Below are 25378 nucleotides of genomic sequence, written 5' to 3'. Positions count from 1 at the left end.
ATAAAAATAAAAGCAATTCCAACAGTGAAAAGCTATCATGATAATTCTCCAGTTCAACAGAGAGATCTCATCATCACCTTAGATGTCAAATGCTTTCCCCTGTCATCAGTTCTACAATCTACATAAAATGTCCTTTGCACAAATTTCTTGTCTTTCTCCAAAAAGTAGTTTTTCCTTTTGTGAAACATTCAGCTTAACAGGAAAGTGACAGATCAAAAATATGCCATGAACCCATCCAATTCTACTAGCTTACTTACCCATGAAAGAAAGCAACCAATTCTGCATTTTTCTATTTCACACATTTTACAAACATTCCGAAAAAGTACAGAATCTCTCTAAGATCAACCTTTGTTGTCTTGCTGTCCATTCTTTTCCTACCAGTGTGGACAAAGCAAAGCAGGGTTTTTATTCACACCTGCAATTCAGAATAAATAAATAAAAACAGCCTGACATATTTATTTTTTTGCAAAAAAAAAAACCTATTCTGGCTGAATAGGCAATTCTTTCTTACCATTTGCAATCAGTAAAGCATGAGAATGTGCCCCACTGACAAAGCTTTTTGGGTTGAAGCAAATTACAGCTTTACACAGTGGAATTCATATTTAAATTTATTGGAAAACTGAAACACCTTGTGTTATTTCTTCACCATCTATATTGTTCAAATCATTCCATTTGTCATGAAGATTATTTATGTACTATAGAGAAAATGAAATGAAATAGCAACAAAATTTGGAAGTAGTATATTTTGGCGGGGAAATGAGTATTAGTGGGGGGAAATTTGCTTGTGAAATAGTATCATCAGATTCTAATGAATATTTCAGTGCTTGTCAGGAAACCCATTTAGAAAGAGACCAAAATGACTTTCTAATTTTCTCCACAGCTTTATCATATTTCCCTTTCACCCATGTCAGGGCTATTCCATAATTTTACCTCTCCATAAGTATGATTTATGATCATATGGAACATTCTGGTTTTTTAATGCTGTTAAAATTATTTACATTTCTATGGAAATAAGGTTCAGATCCAAGGAAGAGACTGTGTCAAACTCTGTAATAAATCCTGTTTTGCTTAATAGGACAATTTAAAATAAGGAGTGAAGAGTGATACTGCAGCCAGCCAACACTGCAAAAAGAGTTCAGATAGCACGTGCCAAAGATCTTGACATGTGATTTGCTATATGAAAAAGACACATATTCAGATATTTGTGAGAAGCATTCACATGCATACTATAAAATAGGGTAGAATATGCAACACAGATGGTGAAGACATCAAAATATCAAAGAATTTCTATACCTTGGTTCAGCCATAAATCAAAATGGATAATGTAATCAAGAAATCAGAAGACGATTACGACTTGAGAAAGTAACTATGAAGGAACCAGATAAGTTCTTTAAGTATAAAAATATGTACCATGTAAATCATACTTCTGATTTCTAGGAATGGTTTTGAAAACTAAATAGTGAAGAAAGATGTTCAGAAAGGTATCATCTCATTTGAGATGTGATGCTGGAGGAATGTTCTACTGGTATTATAGAATGTCAAAGTGATAATAAGTGACTTCTCAAAAAAAGTAAGACTGAATTTTCCCTAGAATCTAAAATGAACTAGGAGGTCTTCACTGGCCAGAGGCCATCATCAATACCTTGCCATTCTAATGATAGTTATGTACTTCTTGCTGGAGACTGTGCTACAGATCACAGCATGACCATGGAAACAATGAATAGCCTTGGGCACATTTTTGGAACCCAGCTCCATATGCTATTGGGTTTAGATTAATGTGAATGTAAAGTGGTAGTACTGTAAGTCTGAGCCTAAGGAAGAGTCAAATGACAATCCCCATTCATCTCAGTGTTTGACTCACTGTCATTTCCTGTAAGTCTCACCTACCTCTCAAAATCCCAATCTACACTGACAACAAATGCCCACAAAACATCTGCAAGAAAGCTTTAGATGAGTTTCAGTGCTCTGTGGTTTATGTTATGTTACCAATTACCACTTGGTCCTCAAACTAGTTCCAGGATTTCCTATATAATCATCTGTGCAGCAAAACTATTTTCTTCAATACCAATCTGCAACTGACTTAAGTGGTCAATGTGTAGATAAAAAGATCATTGTGTAGATAAAAGATCATTGTGTAGATAAAACAGGGTGGGGAGACACAACTATGCTCACACCCTGCTGATTCCATCGGAAGAGGGAAGGATTTTTTTTAAAAAAAAGGAAATAAAGAAATGCATGACATTTTGAATAATTTATTAATTCTCTCGCTATTCTAGTTTTTAAAAATCATGTTCATACAACAATAAATAAATAAGATTTTGAACCTAGGTGAATGAATGTTTGGAATACCACAATATAGAAGAGGCATGCCATTCTTCTCCACTGCATCAATCTTCACTCAGATAGTGTAAGATTTCTTGAGGATGATACAAAGATGAAGACACTTTCAAAATAGAGCCAGGTCATATTTATCTAAATCCGCAAGGAGACCTGTCAGTAAAATCATGCATATCTCTTCAAACTAGCAGTCTACCTGTGACACCTTAACAGAAGACAAGCATATGCAATGCATTATTATTAAAGGGGTGTTCATCACATTGTTACATCTCCAGAGACACTTAAGGACAGAGTTTTATTGCCAGCACACTCCATTCTGCTGCCATATTCCTTCTATGCAAATATGTCGGAGGAAATCAGCATCAGACCAGAAACCTCTTTTTGCAGAGATGCCATGGCAATCATTTATCTGCATCCGGCACCGACTGGCACCAAATGACAATGCTTTGTGATAGAGACTTAAACTAATATGCAGAATCACCTCCACAAGTGCAAGGGAATATTAAAGATTGTATCTCACTGACAGCTTTTCATCAAGGCTTCAGAGAATACGAGGAACTGGAGGCTAATCCACATTGTGTATCATTGGATACTGTCATTTTCACACTCTACAGCTGCCTTACAGAGTTGACTTGAAGAGTAATTACTGCTGAGATAAGCCTTTTTCTGGCATACGTGCAATTAATTCTCCCTGTAAAAAACCGGGAATGGAATCTGACACTTTAATAATGTTTAAGTACACCTAATCTATTTCTTTTCTACTTAGATGTTTCCTAAATATGAAGAAAGAAAATTTGAAAGTACTTACAGATGTCTCTTCTTATGTAAATCACCCTCATATCCGTAATATTCTATCACAAAATAGCCAATGTGAAATATGATCAAAATTTACAATAGAATGCAGAACAAGTGAGGAATTATCATAAGGATGAATGTGCAATATGATTTCCCTGTGTATGACTATTACTGTTATTGGAGATTATCATGTCGTTAAAGACTCAATGGCATGGAAGTTAATTCAATTTAGAAAAGGTGTTTTGAGCTGCATTAAAATTACTACTCTATTTCTATCCATTTTCCTGTAGTGGGTATGCACTTGCATATTATTCCCATTTTTAAAAGTCAAAATGAAAAAAAAAAGCTTGCTTAGGCAAGTAAAAGTATAGTTCAAATAAAAAGTGATACTTCATTAATAATCGCTGGAAATGAGTTTGGTCTAAACATAATAAATATGAAGGCCCTCATAATTTTGGAAAAGTCTGAACTAATTATATAATGTAATACAGAATATATCTCGCTGGAGTTACATTTTAAAAATGTACATACATTTCTGGCTTACATACAAATTCAATTTAAGAACAAACCAACAAAACCTATCTTGTTTATGACTCAGGGGCTGTCTGTACACTTAAACATATAGCCTGAAGGTAATTTTATACGTAACATTTTAAGAATGTTGTACATGAAGCAAACCATCCGTAAGCAATTCTTTTCACTATCTCACATAGCTGCCCATGTAGACAATTTGGGTTTTTGAAGTATTTCAACTTTCAGAATTTTGGTTCAGAAAAGATCAACCAGTATAATATAAATTTGACATGAGACAGCTAACTGTATCTCTTAAACAAAATGGCTAAAGTGACACTAGTTCACAGGATAACTGTGTTTCAACCCCCTACAAATAAACCTGAGATTATTATCTTTGCCCTTAAGAGGAACTTCTGCTGCATACTTCATAGAGATGATTTTAGATAAATTGGCAAGTGAAAAGATGTTGATGTTTACTGTCAGTTTAATTATGCGAGATTAAACCTAGGAACTGCAGATCTACTACGTATGTCCCAGCATCTTGCTCTAAAGGAAGTCTAGTGCTCATATATTCTCTATGGACTATGGATTTGAGTGGTTTTCAAGATGAATGCGTTCGGCAGTATACCTTAAATATAATAATGGTTTCTTTTGTATCAATGATTCATAATTAAATTATAATTTCCCCTATTATTTCATGGAGTGATACAAACCCCATTATCTTATGGAGTGAAACATATTATATGACCTAATGGGACCCAATACATAATGCCCTTTTACAACACATCACTACAGTTCTTTGATTTCACTTTAATTCCATCCTATGGAGTGATGACAGTTAAAGTGGGATAAATGTGCTATAACTGTGGGGTGTAAAAGGCAACTAACAAATACTTTCCTGGACAAATTTAATATTAAACGCCCTGGGTCCAGCAACCTCAGGTATGACTTACGGCTGAAGCACTTTTGGATTTACTGTACACCTAAAACTACTTTGAACAGAATTTGAAGCTTTTGCAGCTGCCTAAAAATTGGAGTTCCCAGTTCATTGAAAACTATTGCTTACAGATGAATTGAACACTGGTCTGGAATTAATTATTTAATTCATGGTTGGGGAGGCTGCAAGTTGTGTTTTGAGCCTTGTGTGATAATATCCTTAGTGATGTCTGTAATCTAATAAAAACATTCCATTAGATCTGCAATCATATTTGTTTTATTTTTTAAAAAAGATTTGCTTAGGCTTTTTATTTATTTAATGAATGTATTTTAAAATTATGCTACTTCACTCTTTGTTTTTTACAAGAGGTTCAAATTATAATTAATAATGAACAGGGGAACAAAAACTCACAGCTAAGCAACTGACTTCTGGTTGCATATTTATATTATTCCCTTTATAGCATTGTAGCCTATTAGTATTTTTACAACTGGTCTTGTTTCAAGAGAATACATTGTTCTCACCTTTCATTTTGTTATGGGAACTTTAAACAATAGCTCATAAAAATAAGCAAACCACTAAGCCCCAGAAGAGAGAGAGAGAGAGAAAACACCTTCCTGAAAATTGGAAAACCTCATTAAAAATGGTAATAGGCCCACCAGAGTTTTGTGCATTTCCCCCTGATATTCCATATTATGAAATATTGTGCAGGGATATTCTGTGACAAAAGCCATGTGTGAGATTTTGCATATGCAAAAAATTTTGTGTTTTCCATGTGCAAATCTTGGGGGGAGGCAACAAAAATGGGCTTTCTGCATAAAAACCACTGTTTCCCATGCAGAAAAAAACAGGTTTCTGTGAAAAAAACAAAAGGATTTATGCCTTCCTGCCAGCCCACTTTTATCTCTTTTTGTGACATTTTAATACATGGAGAATACTTACAGAGGTGAATTCATTTTCTCCTGTCGCAGCAAGCAAACTAGAGTAATCACACATGAGGACGATTTATATTCCTATTGCACAAACATGTAGTTCATTTTCCTCCTTCCCTCCTTCTCTTATTCTTTGTGTGACATAGCTCCACTTTCGAGTGTAAACGTGAAACCAAGGACTCTCATAACATTTATATTCATAAACCACTCAGAGAGAGTCCTTTTAAAAAAAAATAAAGCAAGAATGATTCATGCTTTAAGTAAACAAATAAATACAGCTAAATAGGCTTTCCCTAAGATGAAGTGCTAACACTATCCTTCTATGCTTATGACAACAGCAGCATCAACAACATTTTCTTCTCAATTGAGAAATATTAGTATCATGGACCACCACAGATCACTGTAACAAAAGTGTACAATTCTATAGCAACAGAGTCCTTAGCCACTTTGTAATATATGCTTCAGACATGACGAATGTTTTTCACTACTGAACCAATGCACTAAAGCTTGATGCTCTCTGTATTCCATTTTGTCACTTAATTTTATATCCTAATTAGACAATACATCATCCCTTAATGTAACCACATCTGAACAGAGGACACAGATAACCAGAATTTATTGCAGAAACTTTGAGAAGGTCTCTTTTTAATTCTTGAAAGCAACCACTTTTCCCCATGGAAACTAATTTATACTTTTTAATATGGAAAAATAATTGCATAAACACAAACTGTTGATTTGCAGAGTGAAGCCAAACTGCCAATTAAATTGGTTCTCTGTCACAAATTACAGCAGTGGTTTGGAACCAAAAATTCCCCACTCAAAAAGAAGTTGCTTCTTCTAGTGTACAAGATGTTTTGCCCCTTCCCTTCCCCTCCCCTCAGCCATAGCTTCTCATACCCATCATCGCAGCCTCCATCATTGTAGAGTAGCTTTTGGAGGGATATGGAGGTGAAAGAAGAAGAAGAATGTAGGCATCAATACCCACAAAGGAGTTTGGCTGGCAAGAAGAAATCACTCACATCATGGTGTGATATTAGGAGGTAAGTTTTTTTCCTTTAATTTAAAAATATATCAACTGTTGACTATGCTGATGTGAGGTACTGCAGCTAGTATCATCTATTTTCACATTTGCCCAATGGATAACCACAATGATGCCATCAGTAGCTTGCTCCTGGAACAGGGCATCCATTCACTGCACAACTTTGTGCTGGTACATTAGCATATGTAGTGTCCCACACCTACCTGTGCCTTCTAGTGCCTAAAAATAATGGCAATCAATTTGACCAAGACTCTTTGAAACTTCCATGTGATTTGCATTTGCGCATGTAAATTCGGTTGAGCAATATAAAGAGCACAGGGGCTTGAAAAATTGCTTTTGGAGAACATTTTTTTTTTACCAAAATCAAGCTAACTGCACTCTATAAAAACAACTTTTCCATATGTTGGCTAGGATTCCCTCAGAACATCAGTTCCTGTTTATAAAACTATTTTTCATGTTCCTCGTTGAGTTGCATAAGTTAACTCAAGAAGACATGTATAGATTTTTATTAACTCCGAGTAAATACACAGCAGTCAGTGAAGGTACAACAAATCTTAGTTAGCATCTATCTTGTGCACTAGTCCGAACTAAGGACATTAACTTTTGAAAAAATGCTCTTCTTGATACCATCCAATAAGAGAAAAACGTGCTTCAGGCAGAAATGAATATATATATTGCTGACTGTTTTTGCCATTAGAAGAGATCTCTGTGTGTAAATCATGGCAGAAACCTCATCACAGTGTTTGCCATAGAGAGCCCACACAGAAAGGTGGCTTTTCTCCCATCAGTGATTAATGTGCTTTTGATACTGCAAGACAACTGTCAACACAATCTTTCTCAAACAAACACTAGGTCTTCCTTAGGTGATTGAGCTTTCAGAGGTCATAATGTGTAGATATATCAGTGAATGTGATGATTAAGAAGTGAATGATTAATGTGGCACCCAGCTCTCTTACCTAGAGCTGACATTACACTTTATTTATTTGTTTGGTGGTCCCATCCAGTGACCTTGTTGGGTGGACTGAATTCCTAAAGGAAGTAATCATTGCCTCTCACTTACCAGTTCTTCACGGAGCTGGAAAATGAGTTCATCTCTTTCCTTCAGCTGTAGCTTCAATGTTGAACATTCATCTTTCATAATATCCTACAAAAACATCAAAAGAGATGTTATAATAGACTTAGTGTTTTTTTCCCTTTGCTCCTGACAAGAAACGGCAGCTTCACACAGTGTGAGATAATTACATCCCAGTAATGAAACTCAACGTCCCTCCATCATGTGTGATATTTTTAATAACATTTTCTAAGTTTGCAGTGTAAACAAACTAATGCACTGGAAGTTATTATATGCACAGAAATGCGGAACAGCTCCCTGTGTGTTAAGTCCATTTCGTTAGTGTTTGATACTTTTAAGCCTTTTATTGAAGTTTCTGTCAGGCATCTCTTTACTTCAGTGAAGGAACAGATGGCTGTAAAATTTCATAGTTGTGCTTGTACAAAACTGCACTGCAAAAATTCTCTTCTGATGCATTATTGGAGGTTTAAAAACAAGCCCTTTACAGATAGGAAAAAAAGTAAGAAAAAGTGGAGGCAGGCATTCAGTAAACAGAAAGGAAGCAACCCTTCCATGAAGGGAAATAACCTAGCATGACCGTCAACAATATTGCTACAAAGTCAAATGTAGTGACCTGTGAGTGTGTTTGGAGCTCTTCTAAATGGGATTCAAACAACACAGGTTATTTGTGGGTGGATTTGGCAAGAAGCATGAAATTAAACTGAGAAAAGAATAAAGCACCCTGGAAACCCAACTAAACAAGGATCTTAACTACAGGCTAGAGGTTAAACGACAGAGATATCCAACTAAAGGTCGAGGGACCAAGTAAATTAGTAGTGACTATTATTAAATCATTTTTCTCTTGTTTTATTCGTAGAATAGTTTAGAACCATATTATTTCCCAGGAAACATCTTACAATAGTAGTTCTGGTGATTTAAATGAATCACAGTTTATCCCACTTCGAGCTCTTAGGAATGTTTCTAAGTGTGACCCATAAAAACATGTTAACATAATGGGGAGCATTTTAGAGCACTGTGATCTCACTTCTAACTATCATGATTTCTTCCTATGAAAGTTGAAAAATTTGCAGTTTATAATAATCTAAAAATAAAAATTGTTTACCACCTCTCCGTTAGGAGCCCCAGTGGCGAAGTGTGTTAAAGCACTGAGCTGCTGAACTTGCAGACCAAAAGGTCGCAGGTTCAAATCCCGGGAGTGGAATGACGGCGCTCCATGCAAGTCATGATGGCCGCATGACCTTGGAGGTGTCTACAGACAACGCCGGCTCTTCAGCTTAGAAATGGAGATGAGCACCAACCCCCAGAGTCAGACATGACTGGACTTAACATCAAGGGAAACCTTTACCTTTGCCCTACCACCTCTCCTAATGTCTCAAGGTGGGGTGCAGCACAGTCAAAACACATCAACAAAAAATACATACAATAAAATACATATACCAAAACACACCACTATAAAATACATACACCAAAACACATGGTACAAGGATCAATATAGTGGCAATAGAAGGCAAATCCAAAACTCATGGTTGAAAAATGACTGGGTATGCCAGCTGGAAGATCTTCAATTGTGTCTTACAATCTGACAGCTTATTTAGCTGGTTGGAGTTCTTCTGGCAGGCCATACCAGTCTTGGGGCGGCCAATGAAAAGATTATCTGATTGTTCAGGGAGTTTAGGAAAGGGCGTTTATAATTTTCAGCCAGAGATCTCTAATCTTAACTACAAACCCTGAGACTTCATAGGATGTAGCAATGGCAGCTAAGAGTATCATCAAAGTGCTATACTTCTGTAGTGTGAAAGATGCCCCTGTTCAGGACATCATCTTTCTTTCCCCTTTCAATATCTTTCCTTTTAACAGTCACTATTCCAGGACCATGCTTAGTGTTTACTTGAGAGTAGGTATATCTTGCCTCCCCTTGCTCAGGCTAGCTCCTAATTTGGCTGTAGGACCAATGGCATGCTCCTCTTCTCTGGCTCCTGGGCAGCTGCACAACCTATAGGACAGTGCCTGAGCTGCCACTATTCTGGTATACAGCCACCATCGCCAGCCCTCAGGTGCGCTGTGACCATCCTATCATTTGGGAACGAGAGGAGACAAAAGAGAAAGTGGGAGAGTGGTCCTCTAAGCATCTGCATATGAAGAAACCATCTATCCCCTTCTCTGAGTAGGGATTGTTATATTTACAACAACTTAAAGAGATCTGAATGTTACAAAGCATACAGTCCAACAGGTAGAACTGGACATTTTTTGAAAAATTGAGGCACTTGTCATCATAACATCCTGTCTCACTGCTTTCTCCCAAACCCAGTTTAATCTAGATGTACATTCATGGCAAAATACAGCAAGAGACCAGATTTTATTAGAAGCTGTGAAACAAGAAAGATTAGTATATCACATTAAAACCTAAAAGAAGAACTTTCACTGCTAAAGAAGACATAGGTCATGTGCCTGGGTCAAGGTTGCTACGAGGTATGCATTATTTTATTTTTAAAAAAATAGTGTAGACAGACCCAAAGAGAACCTTTCATATGATTTCAAAGTATAATCTCTAGGATTATCTAGAAAAGGGAGAGGGTGTTTTATAGTGCAATGTAAATAGTGTATATATACATTGAAGCTTCTTGTACAACTGGGTACAACTAATACTAGCACACCATGCAATGTAAGTAAACCAGAAAATCAGAACCATGAGACCAGCAACTGTATATGGTAGGTTTTTTACCCTCAAAAGAAAAAGAACACCAGATAGTTGTCAAATTGTGCTTATATTCAACAACAAATCAGAAGGTTATTTTCAAACATCAAGCATCTAACCTTTGAATATGTGCTTAATTCATAAATTATGCTACAAGCACAGAAATGTTCAGACAATATTGCAATCCTTTGCATGTTTTCTTTCGAGAAAGCCCCCCTAGATTCAGTGAAGCTTACCCTTGGGAAAGTAAACAGGCTTGAACGGTATGATTATAATTAGAAATAATCAGAAGGCACAATCAACCAGAACTCACAAACAAGTAATTTTAATTATAAGAAGTACTTGTCCAACTAGGAAGTAAGTAAGGAAGGAAGGAAAGATGGATGCCGGTCCATATTAATCCATATTTTAGTGAGCTGGACTATTACTACCTTTGCAAAAACTCATCTTAAAAGCAGTTGTTGCTGTGCCCAAACTGTTATCAAAAATATACATTCTACCTGGAGAAGGAGGTTAAATCATCATCATCTTTATTTGTAACCCGCCTTATCTCTCCAAGGGGACTCAGGGCAATAGTTATATAGGATACACTGTAGACAAGGGTTAAGCATATACCGTACATCAATATACACTGTCTACATTGGAAGTGCACATCCAATGCAATAATTAATTAGTTAAAAAAAACAAATAGATTCTATATCTGTTACCCATTACTGAGAATCATCGTTGGCCTGAGTGTTGGCATTTGTGACCCTGATGGTTACCCTCTTCTGAGAAGCACCAACTACTGTACATCAGCTTGTCACCAATAAATTAAAGAGCATTAGAAAAGCCACAGAACAAGATATAATACAATGAGAAGACACCATGGGTGGAATAATCCCAGACATAGACTACAATACAGTGACATTTCTGTGGCACACAGGAGTCACTCAATGTATATGTAACTTGAAAGGCCTAAAAGTAGGAAATGCTAGAAAACCTGAGGTGAAGAGCAGGTCATCATTTCAAGGCTTGCTGGTTCTGGACCATTACTGTCAAATACATCACAATTTGTTACAGAAGCTTTTAAGGTGAAGGAGAAAAGAAAGGCATAAGCAAACAGATTTCACACAAAGGAGAGAGTGAAACTGATGGGCTTTAGAAATTCCACCTCATACATTAATCTGAGCAACAGACTCAAATCCTTTCCCCTAAACTTGGCTATATTTAAAGAGAAAACAAATAGTATCTTTATATAGGGTATTTTTGAGCCTCCTACATTTTCCCCCACATCATGATAATGCCAAAAGTACAACAACGTGCATGCAGTTTGTTTCTGAAGTATATAAACGTGTTAAATGCAGTCCAATAAGATCTTGAATGATGGAGGGAGGACATAAATTATATGAGAAACCAGGATCAGGAAATAGAATATCATTCTCCTATATGCCTTATGACCTCATCACAAAGGCGAGGTGAAGCATCCCACTTCGCCACCGGACTGAGGGGGCAGCAGGGCAAATCTGTTGCCCTATGCACCTCTCCCTCATAGCAACACTTTCCCCATCATACGTGAGAAACATTGCTTTCCCAATGAGGATCCATGCTGGCTCCATTGGAGCTAGCACAACACTGGCAGGCTCCTGTGTTGGGAGAGAAGCATCCAATAATGCTTCCACCCTGGTTGGGGAACCTTGTGTGATGGCCAAATGGGGCTCCATCCTCAAAACTGAATGGAAGCATCCTAGGACGCTAAAACTATCCCATCTGATTAGGACCTTAGGGTTTATTTACATTTGAGAATTAACAGTTTGACACTGTTTTAATTTGTATGACTCAATACTAATGAATCAAGGAAGTTCTAGTTTAGTGAGGCACCAACATCTTTTAATAGAGTAAACTAAAGACTTTGTAAAATTACACCTGCCATGATTCCATAGCATTGAGCCATGACAGATAAAGTGGTTTCAAACTGCATTAATAGTGGAAAATGCTCCCAAAATGTCCCTTTGTTTTGGCTTAATTATGTCGTTATCTGTATTATGAGAACATGCAATGGTGGTTTCAAAATGATGAGTGGAATTGTGCCGTTAGGAAACTTCCACTCAAACCTCAGTGTGTCTCCTGATAAACCTTTTGGCTAGGCAGTAGTTTTTACTAAATGCTGGCAAAAAATGGTAAAACTAGGGCAGGATTTGTAACTTAGAGATATGGAGCTGTAGCTGCTTGTTGTTCAATATGGCTGCATAGTCATATTGCAAAAGTCCAAAAATACTCCCTCCCCCTGCTGCCAGTTAAGTTTAGGAGGCAGTAGCTGGTCAAATAAAAGAAGAATTTTAAACTGGTTATCATGCCAGAGAAGATATGCCTCCAGTATCATCCTTCCTCTGGCCTAATCACCAGCTGAGCAGACATCCTTCATCTGATCCACCTGCTAGCTCTTAAGGAGGCACTAATCAGAATCAGAACCCCATTACCTGTCTTTGTTTCAACTTCACTCATTGACAGGAGGGAATTTGAAATGGGTTTGGTTGCACCAAAAGATGTTATTTTGATATGCACAAACAACAAAATTAGAATATCGTTGTAGGTCCAATTTTAGATTCTGAAATCATGGAAATGTATGTTATAACACCCAGAAGAAGAAGAAAAACACCACTAGGGATTTATCAGGAATGGCGGAAAAACTCAGTTCCAGGAGACATAATCTAATTATTCAACATAATTTCACTATGCAGTTTGTTATTATACAAGAGAAAGAAGAGATGCAAAGAACGGCCCACTGGTCTGAGGAGGGATTATCTCATATCAGTTATAAAAACCATCATGATCAATTTTAAGACCATCTTGTGGTCCAAATGGATAGAGGCACTTTTTCAACCACTTAATCTGGTGCTGTTACAACAATTACTCTATTTTCTCAAAATGCAAACTTTCCTGCTTCTCAGAATGGAATTGTACTACAAATAGCAGAACTGTTCGTGTTTAAATCACACTTGCGTTCCAACACTTCACAACATACCATTTGACAATAAAGCAAAAATAATTTAATTGATACATATCCAGCAATGCAGACAGTACATCAGGCATTGAATTGTAACATTCAAAAGATTTTAAGTAAGTTTTTAAAAAAATATGTTACAGTGATTGATTCCTAGAAGAACTTTCTTCGAACAGTCTGATTCTGTGCACCTTAAAAGCTGTTAGCCACAATATAATGCTTGAGGTACATCAAAGGGAGGCATGGATGATGGCAGCAGGTTCTACATATGCATCAAGAAGAAATATTGTTGGAATTATGAAAACAAACAAACATATTGTGTTTATACCACATTAACAAAATAGCTAAACAGACTTAACCTGGTACTGTTGGAGACACATTTACCACAATTTTGTTGCCAAAATAGTTTTGTAAATTTAGAAAACTTTCTTTTAAAAAAGCTAAATGTTCTGTATATAGAAAGTGTAGCAGGCTGTTTAGTGGCTTAGTATAATCCCTGCTGTCGAGAACAGATTTTCTTAAACAATAGTAATCAGAATAAAAAGTATTACATGAAAATTATATCCACCAAGTATTAGAAGTCCAGAATGCCAAACATAGCCATAATTATTATGTACACGAGATAACAAGCATATGCTGTAAGAGATATTTCAATGCACCTCACCTCCCAACCTCCCCCCACTCCTCCAGGGACCAAACAGATACCAAATTCATAATTCCACCATTGCAAGTTTGGATAAGACAACATGTATTTTTCCTCAAAATGAAATTCTGAATATAATCACATGTTAAGATAGCCATGGATAAATCCAGTCTATGAGTGAATCCACAAAACTGCAGTTGACCTTTAAGAGTATAGAATTCTTGCACAAATTGATGGCCATCTACATGGCCATTTAAGGCAGTTCCAATATGGCCTTGTAGATGCAGCCAATGAAAACACTGAAACAGTTACCTTGGCTCGGTTATTAATCAAAATGGAGACTTTTGATTTTTATTCACATAAAACGTACATGCATTTGAGGAATACATTTCTCCAAATTTCTCTGTGCAGTCTCCTCCAACAATACCTATTTTAAATAGCAATGTCATTCATTTTTGCACATTATTTTTAGTAGTATACATCATTTTCAGTGCACTTCACTTAACATACACATTTTTGTACATATTCTTTGAGTTGAGGATTGCATTGCAAAGTTCAAGCAAGTAAGAATACTGACAGAGAACTGCATCCCAAATCACACATTAGTTCAATCAACACAAATTAGGTAGAGTGGCATTAAAATGTTAATAAAACAGGTTTCTCTCCATCCATAGACTGCTTACCCTGATGTATTCCCCTGATGTCCAACAGAATAAAAATGATAAGTGTACAGCATAAACTTTTATGTCAAAATATATATGACAAAGATGCATATTTAATTTGTTTTCCCAAGAGATACTGCTCATATTCCATTTTATGACTTAATTAGTAATTTCTTCATTAAAGACATGTTGTTGATAAACTGTGAACACTTTCACCAGAAATAACAGAAAGCATATGTCCATCATTAACTAATCTTAAATGTTCCATATTTTCAAAACAAGAAGACATGGTAAAGAAATGGTTGTTTGGGGATACCAGATAAAAGAGGTCTTCTCTCTTTTAAATTTTCGTGTATTTCTGTCTAAACACATGTACAGGCTATATCTTGGTAATCATTGTGCAATGTGTCTTTGGTCTTACAAATTTAGATAGCTAATGCTTTATTAAAGCACTTGGAGGGATTAGATTAAACCTCCCAAGAGTAAGGCCATTTTAACATAGAGGTTAAAGGAGAAACATCTGAGCAAGGCAAACCCAACATTTGCTCACCTATTGAAAAATGATATATGCCTATTTAAGCTCTCTCCATAAACATATCATTATGAACATAGTCCAGCTATCCCCTGGCTAACCTGTTTTCTGAGAGCACCTGGCCATCACCTGTCATGCCTCCTGATGTTGGAATGGAGCACCTGCACAATTAGCAAGCAAGGGTTCACTCCTTCTTGTTGATTATGTGAGTACTAACATCAACAGACATGATTGAGATGGCAAGATCTTCAAAAGGGAGATCCAATGAATCAGAATGAAACTGATCCAATCAAGCTATCTAGTTGGTTATGAAACTCAGGGTTATTCTGGAATTTTTTGCTAACTCCAGAGTGTCCCTGACTTTGTCTAAATGGCTGATAATCTGGCACACCTATGAATTTCTATTACTCTCTGTTCTGAATTATAAGTACCCTGCAGCTCTGTTGGAGACTATTTCTGTCATTGAATGAGAGCAGCCTGTATCAAAAGGTGGCACATTATTGTGCAATGACCATGCTGATTGCTCCACCTGTGAAATGGTACTGATAGTACAACTTTAACAACCGCCTGTTCCTGGGAATACAACTGTTGCATGCAACTGCACTTCTGAAGTATGGACTCGCAATTTCATATGTTCCAGATTGATTGTGAAAATTACAGAAGATGGCTGGTATCATGTTGAGAATGTACAGCATTGTAACCCAATTTGTGAGTCCATACTTCAGAAGTGCAGTTGCATGCAACAGTTGTATTCCCAGGAACAGGCGGTTGTTAAAGTTGTACTATCAGTACCATTTCACAGGTGGAGCAATCAGCATGGTCATTGCACAACAATGCCCAACATTTTTGTGTGCTCAAGCCATTGTGCCTCACTTGCAACTCTTTACACCTATAGAGAATGTTGCTGTTAATCTGGTCAAGGTATTTTAGCAGCTGCCTCTAATACTAATGCTTAATCTAATGATGGTGTCATTTGCTGGAGGTAAAGTATAATAGCTCTATGACACAAAAAGCTACACAATTTCTCTGTGGCTTTGTGAATGCCACGAATAGCAAAATCTCACTAGATACAGTAGGTATGCAAAAATGGGAAAACTTGCATGTTGATATTTTAAAGTTCATTGATGTCGATGCAAATATTCTTTGGAACTGTTCCCAGAATCCTTCATATGAATAGTATGGTAATGTGAAGTGGTAAAATCATTCTATCATGCACACTAAAAAGAATTAGTTTCCACTTAAATGGCTATAAAACCAATAGATCCCTGTATACGGGATAATGCATCATGATTTCCATACGTTAAAATGTTGAATCTGTTGTGGTAGAGACTCATTCTATCTTGAAAAACAAAAACATACCCAGTAACCTTTGTAAAAGCCAATAGTGTTTGCACTGATGCAATGCGTAATCTTTTTTTAAAAATCAATCCTCAGATATTGTTCAGCTATTGATACTAGCAATTTTTGTAAAGAAACAATAAGGTGCCAAGGCAATTATGGCAATACATTTATGAACACATACATACATATTTGCAACTCCACTTTCCTTGTTCCAAACTTCCCATTTCTCAAGTGGAGCCATTTAACTCTCTTCCCAAAACAATGGGCCTTTGACAAGGTCCCGCATGACCTTCTTGCAAACAAACTAGTCAAATGTGGGCTAGGCAATGCCACTGTTAGGTAGATCTGTAATTGGTTAAGCAACTGAACCCAAAGAGTGTTCAACAATGAATAGTTCTTTTTCATCCTGGAAAGAAGTGACTAATGGAGTGCTGTAGGGTTCAGTCCTGGGCCCAGTTCTGTTCAACATATTTATTAATTAGATGAAGGTTTAGAGGACATGCTTATCAAGTTTGCAGTTGGCACCAAATTAGGAAGGATAGCTAATACTCCAAAGGACAGGATCAGAATTCAAAATGACCTTAACAAATTAAAAAGCTGGGCCAAAAAAAAAATTCAACAAGGATAAATGTAAGATACTACACTTAGGCAGAAAAAATGAAATACAAGATACAGAATGGGTGATGCCACAACAAGTTGAACATGAGCGAACAGTGCGACGCAGCAGCTTAAAAAGCCAATACGATTTTGGGCTGCATCAAAAGGAGTCTAGCATCTAGATCAAAGGACATTATGGTGCCTCTCTAGTCTGTTTAGATCTCACCTGGAATACTGTGGGCACTGCAATTTAAAAGAGATATTGACAAGCTGGAAGGTGTCTAAGGAGGACAACTAAAATGATCCAAGGTCTGGAGACCATGTCCTATGAAAAGCATCTTAAAGAGTTCGGTCTGTTTGGCCTGCAGAAGAGAAGGTTGAGAGGAAACATGATCACCATGTATAAATATGTGAAAGGATGCCATGAGGAGGAGGGATCAGACTTGTTTTCTACTGCCCTGGAGACTAGGAGCAATAGTTTCAAATTACTAGGAGATTCACCTGACCATTAAGAAGAACTTCCTGACTACAAGATCTTTTAGCAATGGGACTCTCTGCCTCAGAGTGTAGTGACACTCCCTTCTTGGAGACTTTTAACAGAGGCTGGATGGCCATCTGACAGGGGTACTTTGATTGTGCTTTCCCTGCATGGCAGGGAGTTGGGCTAGATGATCTGTGTGGTCTCTTTCAACTCTATTATTCTATGATTCTAGGGTGACCGAAGTTCCCAATTGATCAGGGTCTCCACTGTCCAGACCCAAAATTCTATTTGGTGAACTACACTAGTTTTTAGTCATTTGATCTACTGGCACAAGTCATAGATACTGGTAGATTAACATTAGTACAAATGAGAGAAACAGTGGAATAAGACTTCTGTCGGGTGAATATTTTCCAGGCATAGAGAACTGACAGGTCCTTACAGATGTTATTCAGACTATGTATTTTATTGGATTAACCCACTCTTCTGCTACAGGCATAGCAGTGAAGCTGGTGGATGCATACTGGATTCCGTACTCCTCTCCAGTAGCACTATTGTGCTGATATTGCACCACTCTTCATTAGCATTATTGAGCCAGTTCACCATTCTGTGATCTCACTTTCGTAACCCTGCTTTCCTGCAATATTGCAAAGTAGGTGGCAGAAGTTTGTGGGTTTAGAAGCTGTTGACCTACTTTGCTTCAAGATAGCTAGGGATGGGGGGAAGGATCACTGGAGGAGGGAGGCAAACCTGTAGTGAGAAGTACATAGTGTCATGTGATATGGCTATTATTTGGGGGGACAGTCCAGCTGCAATACCAGTTTGTCTTCCTTACGTGATAAAGTCACACAACTTCATTGTCCCTGATTATTCCCCATGCTGGCTAAGAGCTGTTTGGAATTGATCTTTAACAATATCTTGAGATTCACAGGTCCCCTGTCATTGTCATATGCTTGTGTTTTCTTCTGCACTGAAGAATAAGAAATACTTTGATAAATAAAGCAAAGTCTATGAACTTTTTGAATATTTTCCCCATCTTACAAAGCAATTATGCTCATATCTGGTGTGATTCTGTTTTCACTAAATAAAACTTGAGAAATTGTGCTCCAATTACATGCTGTTACATTCAAATGCATTTTTATTTTAAAAGATACCTCTGTTAAGCTAATGTGACACTTCACTGCTAGGTTTTGTGCAGCTCTATCAATCTTTAAATATCACTGATTTTAGATAAATGTAGACAATTCAGTTCCTACACAGACATTAAGGAGATAATTGTGGCAGAAAATTGTGGATTTTATAAAAAGGCTTAAAAAAATAGAAAATTAATCTATTAGGTTTCCAAAATACTAGTTATGGCCATGAATAGATAGCTTCATGAGTATTAGTGAACATCTGCATAAATTATACAGTATATCAAACCCTTTCAGTTATGAATAAAGGCATTAGTTTATTAAGATAGGAATCTGATCATGCTTCTTCTTGCATAAATTGAATCCATAATAGTTACAGAACCACCTCAGTTTCAGTCTCTGTCATACTAAGAGACTGATCACAATTTATAATGCTGAAGAAATCCCCCCTAAATGGGTGGAAAAGTACTAAGCTAATGCTGGGCATTAGCAATGGGTTGAATGATGATGACCAGATTTAGGCTTAAAGCAGATAAGGCACTAATATTCATGGTCTGAAGACGTATCAGTGGATAAGGATACAGAATGTGATGGATGAGATTATACTTTCCCTGAAAATACAATTTCACACTTTAGGTATGTCAAAGAGTACTTTGCACTTGAAAAAAACTAGTGTGAAAAGTGTGCCTATTATTCCTGGAGATGACTTATCTACCCATGGTGGCACATGCCTTAGACACATGCAATTGAGATTAGTATAATGTGATTTATGTGGTGCTGGATTTGTAATGTTCAAATGCTTTATGTGGTACAAAGAGCTGGAGCCAGATTGTTAACTGGGACTGGTTGAACTAAATGGAACTTTGTTACAAAAGCTGAGGGTCACAACATGCTGATTTAGACTTAGAAAAAAATTGTTGTTGGGTTCCTTTGTTTCCAACCTATGACAATCCTAAGGTAAAACTATTAGAGCTTTTCATGGAGTGATTTATTCAGAGAAGGCTTGACTTTTGCCTTCCTGTGATGTTGAGAGAGTGTGGATTACCCAAGGTCACCAAGTGGGTTTACAAGGCTAAATGGGAATTCAAAACCTGGTTGTACTGTGGTGCTGTAGTGGTTAAAGTGCAGTCCTGGTTTTATTTTAACCACTACATCATGCTGTATCTCCCAACATGCTTAGGTCTAGCCTATCAGCATTATTTGGCTGCATTTACCCAGCCAAATAATGCAGTGTGGGTATCACATTAGTCTGGTGCACCCACACAATGCACACAAGCTATTGTGATTTAACCCAAGGTAAGATCCTTAATTCAGCTGCACCTCAGGTTAAAAAACACAGATAAAGGTCCAAATCCTGCTCCAGGATTCAGACCTTCCCTTGTGTTTGGGCAGTGGAGATCCAGGAGCACTCTCTCCACAGCCATCCCATGCTCCTGAGCTTATGTGTTGTCAAAGGCTTTCATGGCCAGAATCACAGGGTTGTTGTGTATGTTTTGGGCTGTATAGCCATGTTCTATGCCTGCCATAGATGTGGGTGAAACGTCAGGAGAGAATACTTCTGGAACATGGCCATACAGCCCGAAAAACACACAGCAACCCTCCTGGCCCAGGGCAGTCCGTTCCTGCCCTCTGCACCCTGGAAAAGAATGTAAAAGCACCTACTGCATGGTAACAACCTTTTTTCCTCATTCCAAGCCACATGACTAGCAAGGGAACCTGGGAAGAGCAGGAAGGGGGTGCAGAGAGGGAGGAAACCAAACCCATGCCCAGCCCTGATGAACCAGCTTTGCTATGGTGTCAAGCCAGTGTCCTGCCACAAGGTGATTCAGGGCCTCAATATAGCCTGAAACTGGCATTTTTCTTACCAGCTCTGAGCCGTATTATGTACCTAACCTGTGTAGAAGGGTTCTCTGTCTCACATATAGATTTTTCCTGGCCCTGGAATCTCCAGTAAGGCCTTTCTTTCAATTCCATTATTTTATAAATATCCCTGCTGGGAATATAGGAGACTGTATTTAAATATTTAAACAACATATCAGGATGAAAAGACATAATTACACATGCTGTAAATGCTTACCTAATATGCTTTAGTCTTGAAAACCCTTTCCCTCACCCAAGAAAACTACATATGGCTTCCTTTTCTCTATCTAAGCACTTTAAATTGATTCACAGCTAGTTTTCAGATATTTTCAAATATAGCACATAACTGAGAATGCATTATTTCACTGAAATAGTCATTTGATTTTCACACATATTCCACACCAACAAAGGATCCCAACTGTTGCAATGGAGAAAAAAAATCTTCTCCACTATATAATGCTCCATGAACTCTAGTCCTATAATTTAAAAGCAAGGGAAGATGCTGATGTTAACTTGTGGAAGAACTGGCTGAACCCAAAACCACATGTCGTTTTAGAAAGTACTACCATTTGCATAAGTAAGTACAATAAATGTCATTGTAGTGCTCCAAGCACATTCCATCCTTTACCATCCTTTCTCCAACACTCAAACATACATTTCAAATCTATTATTTAATTTCAAATATATTGTTTCACATATATAGCCTAAATTTCTCATTTATTTTGAAAATAAATCATTTAGTTTGCAGGGCTGGACTGCAACTTCATTTTTAACCCATTAAAGATAACAAAGGTCTACATCTTCTTCCCTCATCTACTGTACTTGTCTTCTTTTTTTAAGACCAAGGGTTCTCTGCTGACAGATGTTTCAAGAGGTCCAGCTAGTGGACTTGGTGAGTAAAAGCAGCTGGATTAATGAGTTCATTATATTCATTAAAAGACTGTTGTGTGGATGACTGCCTACCTTAATTAGCTTTATTACTGAAGGAAATTGCTTCATATACCAAACTCATCAACAAACATGTCTGGAAAACATCAGTGTAGTAGGCAGATGATGCGAGGAACCATTCATTAGTCTGTATGTCTAAAGACACATATTAGGGGCAATGATAATACCAGAAAAAGGAATGCAATAAAATCTGACATAAAATGATTTATCTGATCTAATAATTCTGGGATGAAATGGGCAGCAATGATTTTAAAAGAAAAAGATTAAGTACAGGAGAGGTGTTGATATGACACAGAGATGGCTCTTCCTGTAATTACGGCCTGCGCTGACAGTAATACCATCTGAAGGTTTAAACAGGTCAGGTTTATCCAGATAATAAATCCTAATGCAAATCATCCATGACTCAAATATTCTAATGAAAATGTTAATTAGTAACCAGAAGCTCAGCAGAAAGTGTGTATGCGCTTCCCATATCTCTTCTTCAGACTCACAAACAGCCACCCATGCAAACAGACAAAAAGACCTCCTCCTGGAAACATTGAATCATTAAATCCACTACTTGAAAAGCACTATCAGAGAAAGAATGGCCTCAAAAAGCTTCAAATGGCTGAAGAAGCAGCAGCCTAGCAACCACTGCTTTAAAAACGAAAAAGAAAAAGGGAGGAAGGTAGAGAATCAGAAATATTTTTCTTAAAAACTAACATTAATATGACTGAGGATAAAACATGCCAGAGTTCTCTTTCATAATTGTCCTAGACTTCAGTTAAATAACAAATGTCAAGTGACAAAGGAGTTTGAAAAAGTCAGGAAGAAAAGTATTTGTCAGATTATTGACTATGTGTCATGGTGTTGTGTTGTCTCCCTCGGGATATGCTTTCCTAAATTGCAAAGGATTGCTGCTAGGTTGGTGAGGAAACAAATAGAAGGCACCTGCAACAAATTCACATGATTAGAGTTTGTAATTTTTCATTCTTCAGTTCTTTCTAGAACTTAAATTTCTGAGTGAAGATGGAGAATGGCAGTGGTTTTATTGAGTGCGCAAAGGCACAAATGTGCATAAATATACAAATACTGAATATGAACATGCTACCCCATCTTTCAAACTATGATAATGGAATACCAACCAAATCTTTCATCCATTCTCAAGTGTATCTTAACATAAACAGAATAAACAAATGTATTTCTTTCAGCCAATATGATAGATATCAGTAATCTTCTTTCCCCAATAATGTTCCTAGGATGAAGCGTGATTAATGGTTGTTGTGAGTCTTTTGGGCTGTATGGCCATGTTCCAAAAGCTTTCTCTCCTGACATTTTACTCACATCTGTGGCAGGCATCCTCAGAGGTTACCTCACAACCTCTGAGGATGCCTGCCACAGATGTGGGTGAAACGTCAGGCGAGAAAGCTTCTGGAACATGGCCATACAGCCCGAAAGACTCACAACAACCTAGTGACTCCAGCCATGAAAGCTTTCAACAATACGGTGTAATTAATATTTGTAAGAGAAAAAAGGAAGGGGGCAACAAGCCCTACACTAACATTCCATTCACAGTCTAGCATAGGATTACATAATGCACAGTTTCATTATAAAAACATATGGAATTGGCTTTTTTACAATATTAAAAATTAACATCTCATGGTGAGAGGATCTTTAACATGTGTGCTTCAAATATGGAAAAGAGAGAGAGAGAGAGAGAGAGAGAGAGAGAGAGAGAGGGAACTGTAGACTGCAAAATGGAGGAAGACACTATCTAGAGATGCAATAACAAATATGAGGTGGCTAAAACCAAGAGAAAGCAAATGTCAAGTATATATGCCATCCCTAAACTGGAGAGAGATGTGTATACTTGCAGCAACTACTGAATATAGCCATGCTTAAGTTGCTACCTCTTACAGTTATGACATTGTGCTATTCTACATTACAGAGGTTACAGACAGACACTATTGAAGTGGGGGCAAAACTGTTTTCTCTTTGTAAAGGAGACAAATTGTTTAAAACTCAGAAATTACTGGAGTTAGAAAGAGAAGTCTTTATACTTATATAATTATTGAAGTCAGGGAATGAATGCATAATATCATCAAACTCAAAATAAAATGATAGCAGGTGTTCACGGTAGCACTGAAATGGCAAGGCAGATCAATCAGATGATTAGGAGTTCTAGCTGGCACAATCCCACATTGTGCAGTTGTTACCTTCAGCTGATATCCTCTTCAAAATTGAAAAGGCTTTCTTCAAACAGATCAAAGACATCTCTTTCCTTCTAATCCTGCAATCCAATTTCAGCTAAGTAATACAACTAGAGAGAGGAAACACTGAATAGCTTAGCTAGAATACTCTTTTTGACTACAGCCAAACTACTTTGACTAGTCAAGTTTTGCAGGGTGCAAAGTAGTGGGAGACAATTTCTTTATTTACAAAATATTTAAGATGGCATACCTGCAGCAGCATTTTAATTATGTCATATGAGTTTAGGATGATATAGAAGTGAGTTTACAATATAGACTGGTTCTGAACTGTCATATATTCACCACATTACATGCATTTTAAAACATACATACAGAAATCTTTACATAATTTTCTCCACTCTTGAATTGACTCTAGAGTGGAGTTGCAAAGTATAAATTTCTCCATATGGATTTGCACATTGAAACCTTTATGTTGAATTGCAAGACTGAACAGCTGAATGCAAACTTGAATATGCATGCACATCTACATGTATACATGCATCTGTCTGTGAATGCACATCTACACACAATAACACAATATGCTCGCTCCCTATCCTCCTTCAGAAAACAGCTAAAGTCTTGGATGTTTCGGTTGGCCTTTGGTGCGACAGTCATTAGATAATGAGCTCCAGATGGTATTAATAACCTATCCTGCATTTAATTAGGTCCTTACCTTCTATGCACTTTAATTCATCTTTTTATTTTTGCATTGCTGCCTCAGTTTCCCCACCTATGGAGATGACAGAACTGTGCCTGGTGGTTGACTGATATTATTGATTGTTATAATATTCTTGTTTTATACTGTATTACTGTTTTTACCTTTTTGTACTGTGAATTGTGTTTATGTTGTTTATTTTGTTCAATTATGTCATCGGGCTTTGCCCCATGTAAGCCGCCCTGAGTCCCTGCGGGGAGATGGTGGCGGAATATAAATAAAGTTGTTGTTGTTGTTATTATTATTATTATTATTATTATTATTATTATTATTATTATTATTATTATCTAAACTACCATTTTAATTTCTGCAATAAAAAAAGTTCAAGCACTTCTATAAGGAAACTTTAGCATCTGTAAGCCATCAACATCACTCTGGCTTACACATGCTAAATTTTCCCTATAAAAGTGCTTGAACATTTTTTTACATGGAAATGCCCACCTTTTATAAAATCTAGCCTTCTATTCACCAAACTCAGAGCAGCAAAACCAATAGTAGTTTTCTAGTGCCTAAATGTCCTAAATGCACCAGATCCCATCTAATCTTGGAAGTAGATAGTAGTACAGGCAATCCCCAAGTTAAAAACAAGATAGGTTCTGTGAGTTTGTTCTTAAAATGATTTTGTATGCAAGTTGAAACAGGTGCATTTTAAAGAGTATCTCCAGCCTATCATCCATCCACCCACCCACCCATCTAACTTGTCTTATATTTATTTTTCCTCAAGAAGACACACTATGGCTTATTTTGAGGAGTGTCTTATTTTTATATCCATGGCCAGTACTCAAGCGCTCAGAAGGTGTGATGGCCAGATACCTCCCTCCGTCCGGAGGAGGCTGCTGCTCCTGCAAGAGAAGGAACGCTGTAACACCCAAGCCTCGTGACAGTGAGAGATGTGGACTAGCGAGTAGTGCTCTGGCATCCTCCTCTGGCAGCAAGAGCTC

At 37.2% G+C, this 25378-nt stretch overlaps 1 protein-coding gene across 4 annotated transcripts in view; it reads right to left on the bottom strand.

The window, feature by feature from the left end:
* The window catches only part of ccser1 (coiled-coil serine rich protein 1), an 815269-nt gene that overhangs the window by 359256 nt on the left and 430635 nt on the right, over positions 1–25378 (bottom strand). For all 4 annotated transcript variants that reach the window (XM_062983628.1, XM_062983630.1, XM_008111053.3 and 1 more), the window contains exon 8: positions 7611–7694. In XM_062983628.1, the coding sequence (XP_062839698.1) occupies positions 7611–7694 (84 nt within the window). The remainder of the gene's footprint in view (positions 1–7610; positions 7695–25378) is intronic.

The sequence above is a fragment of the Anolis carolinensis genome, chromosome 5, assembly GCF_035594765.1.
Source record: "Anolis carolinensis isolate JA03-04 chromosome 5, rAnoCar3.1.pri, whole genome shotgun sequence".
In the NCBI taxonomy this organism is placed as follows: domain Eukaryota; kingdom Metazoa; phylum Chordata; class Lepidosauria; order Squamata; family Dactyloidae; genus Anolis; species Anolis carolinensis.
The sequence above is the reverse complement of the archived record's forward strand: the minus strand, read 5'-3'. Positions and strand labels throughout refer to the sequence as shown.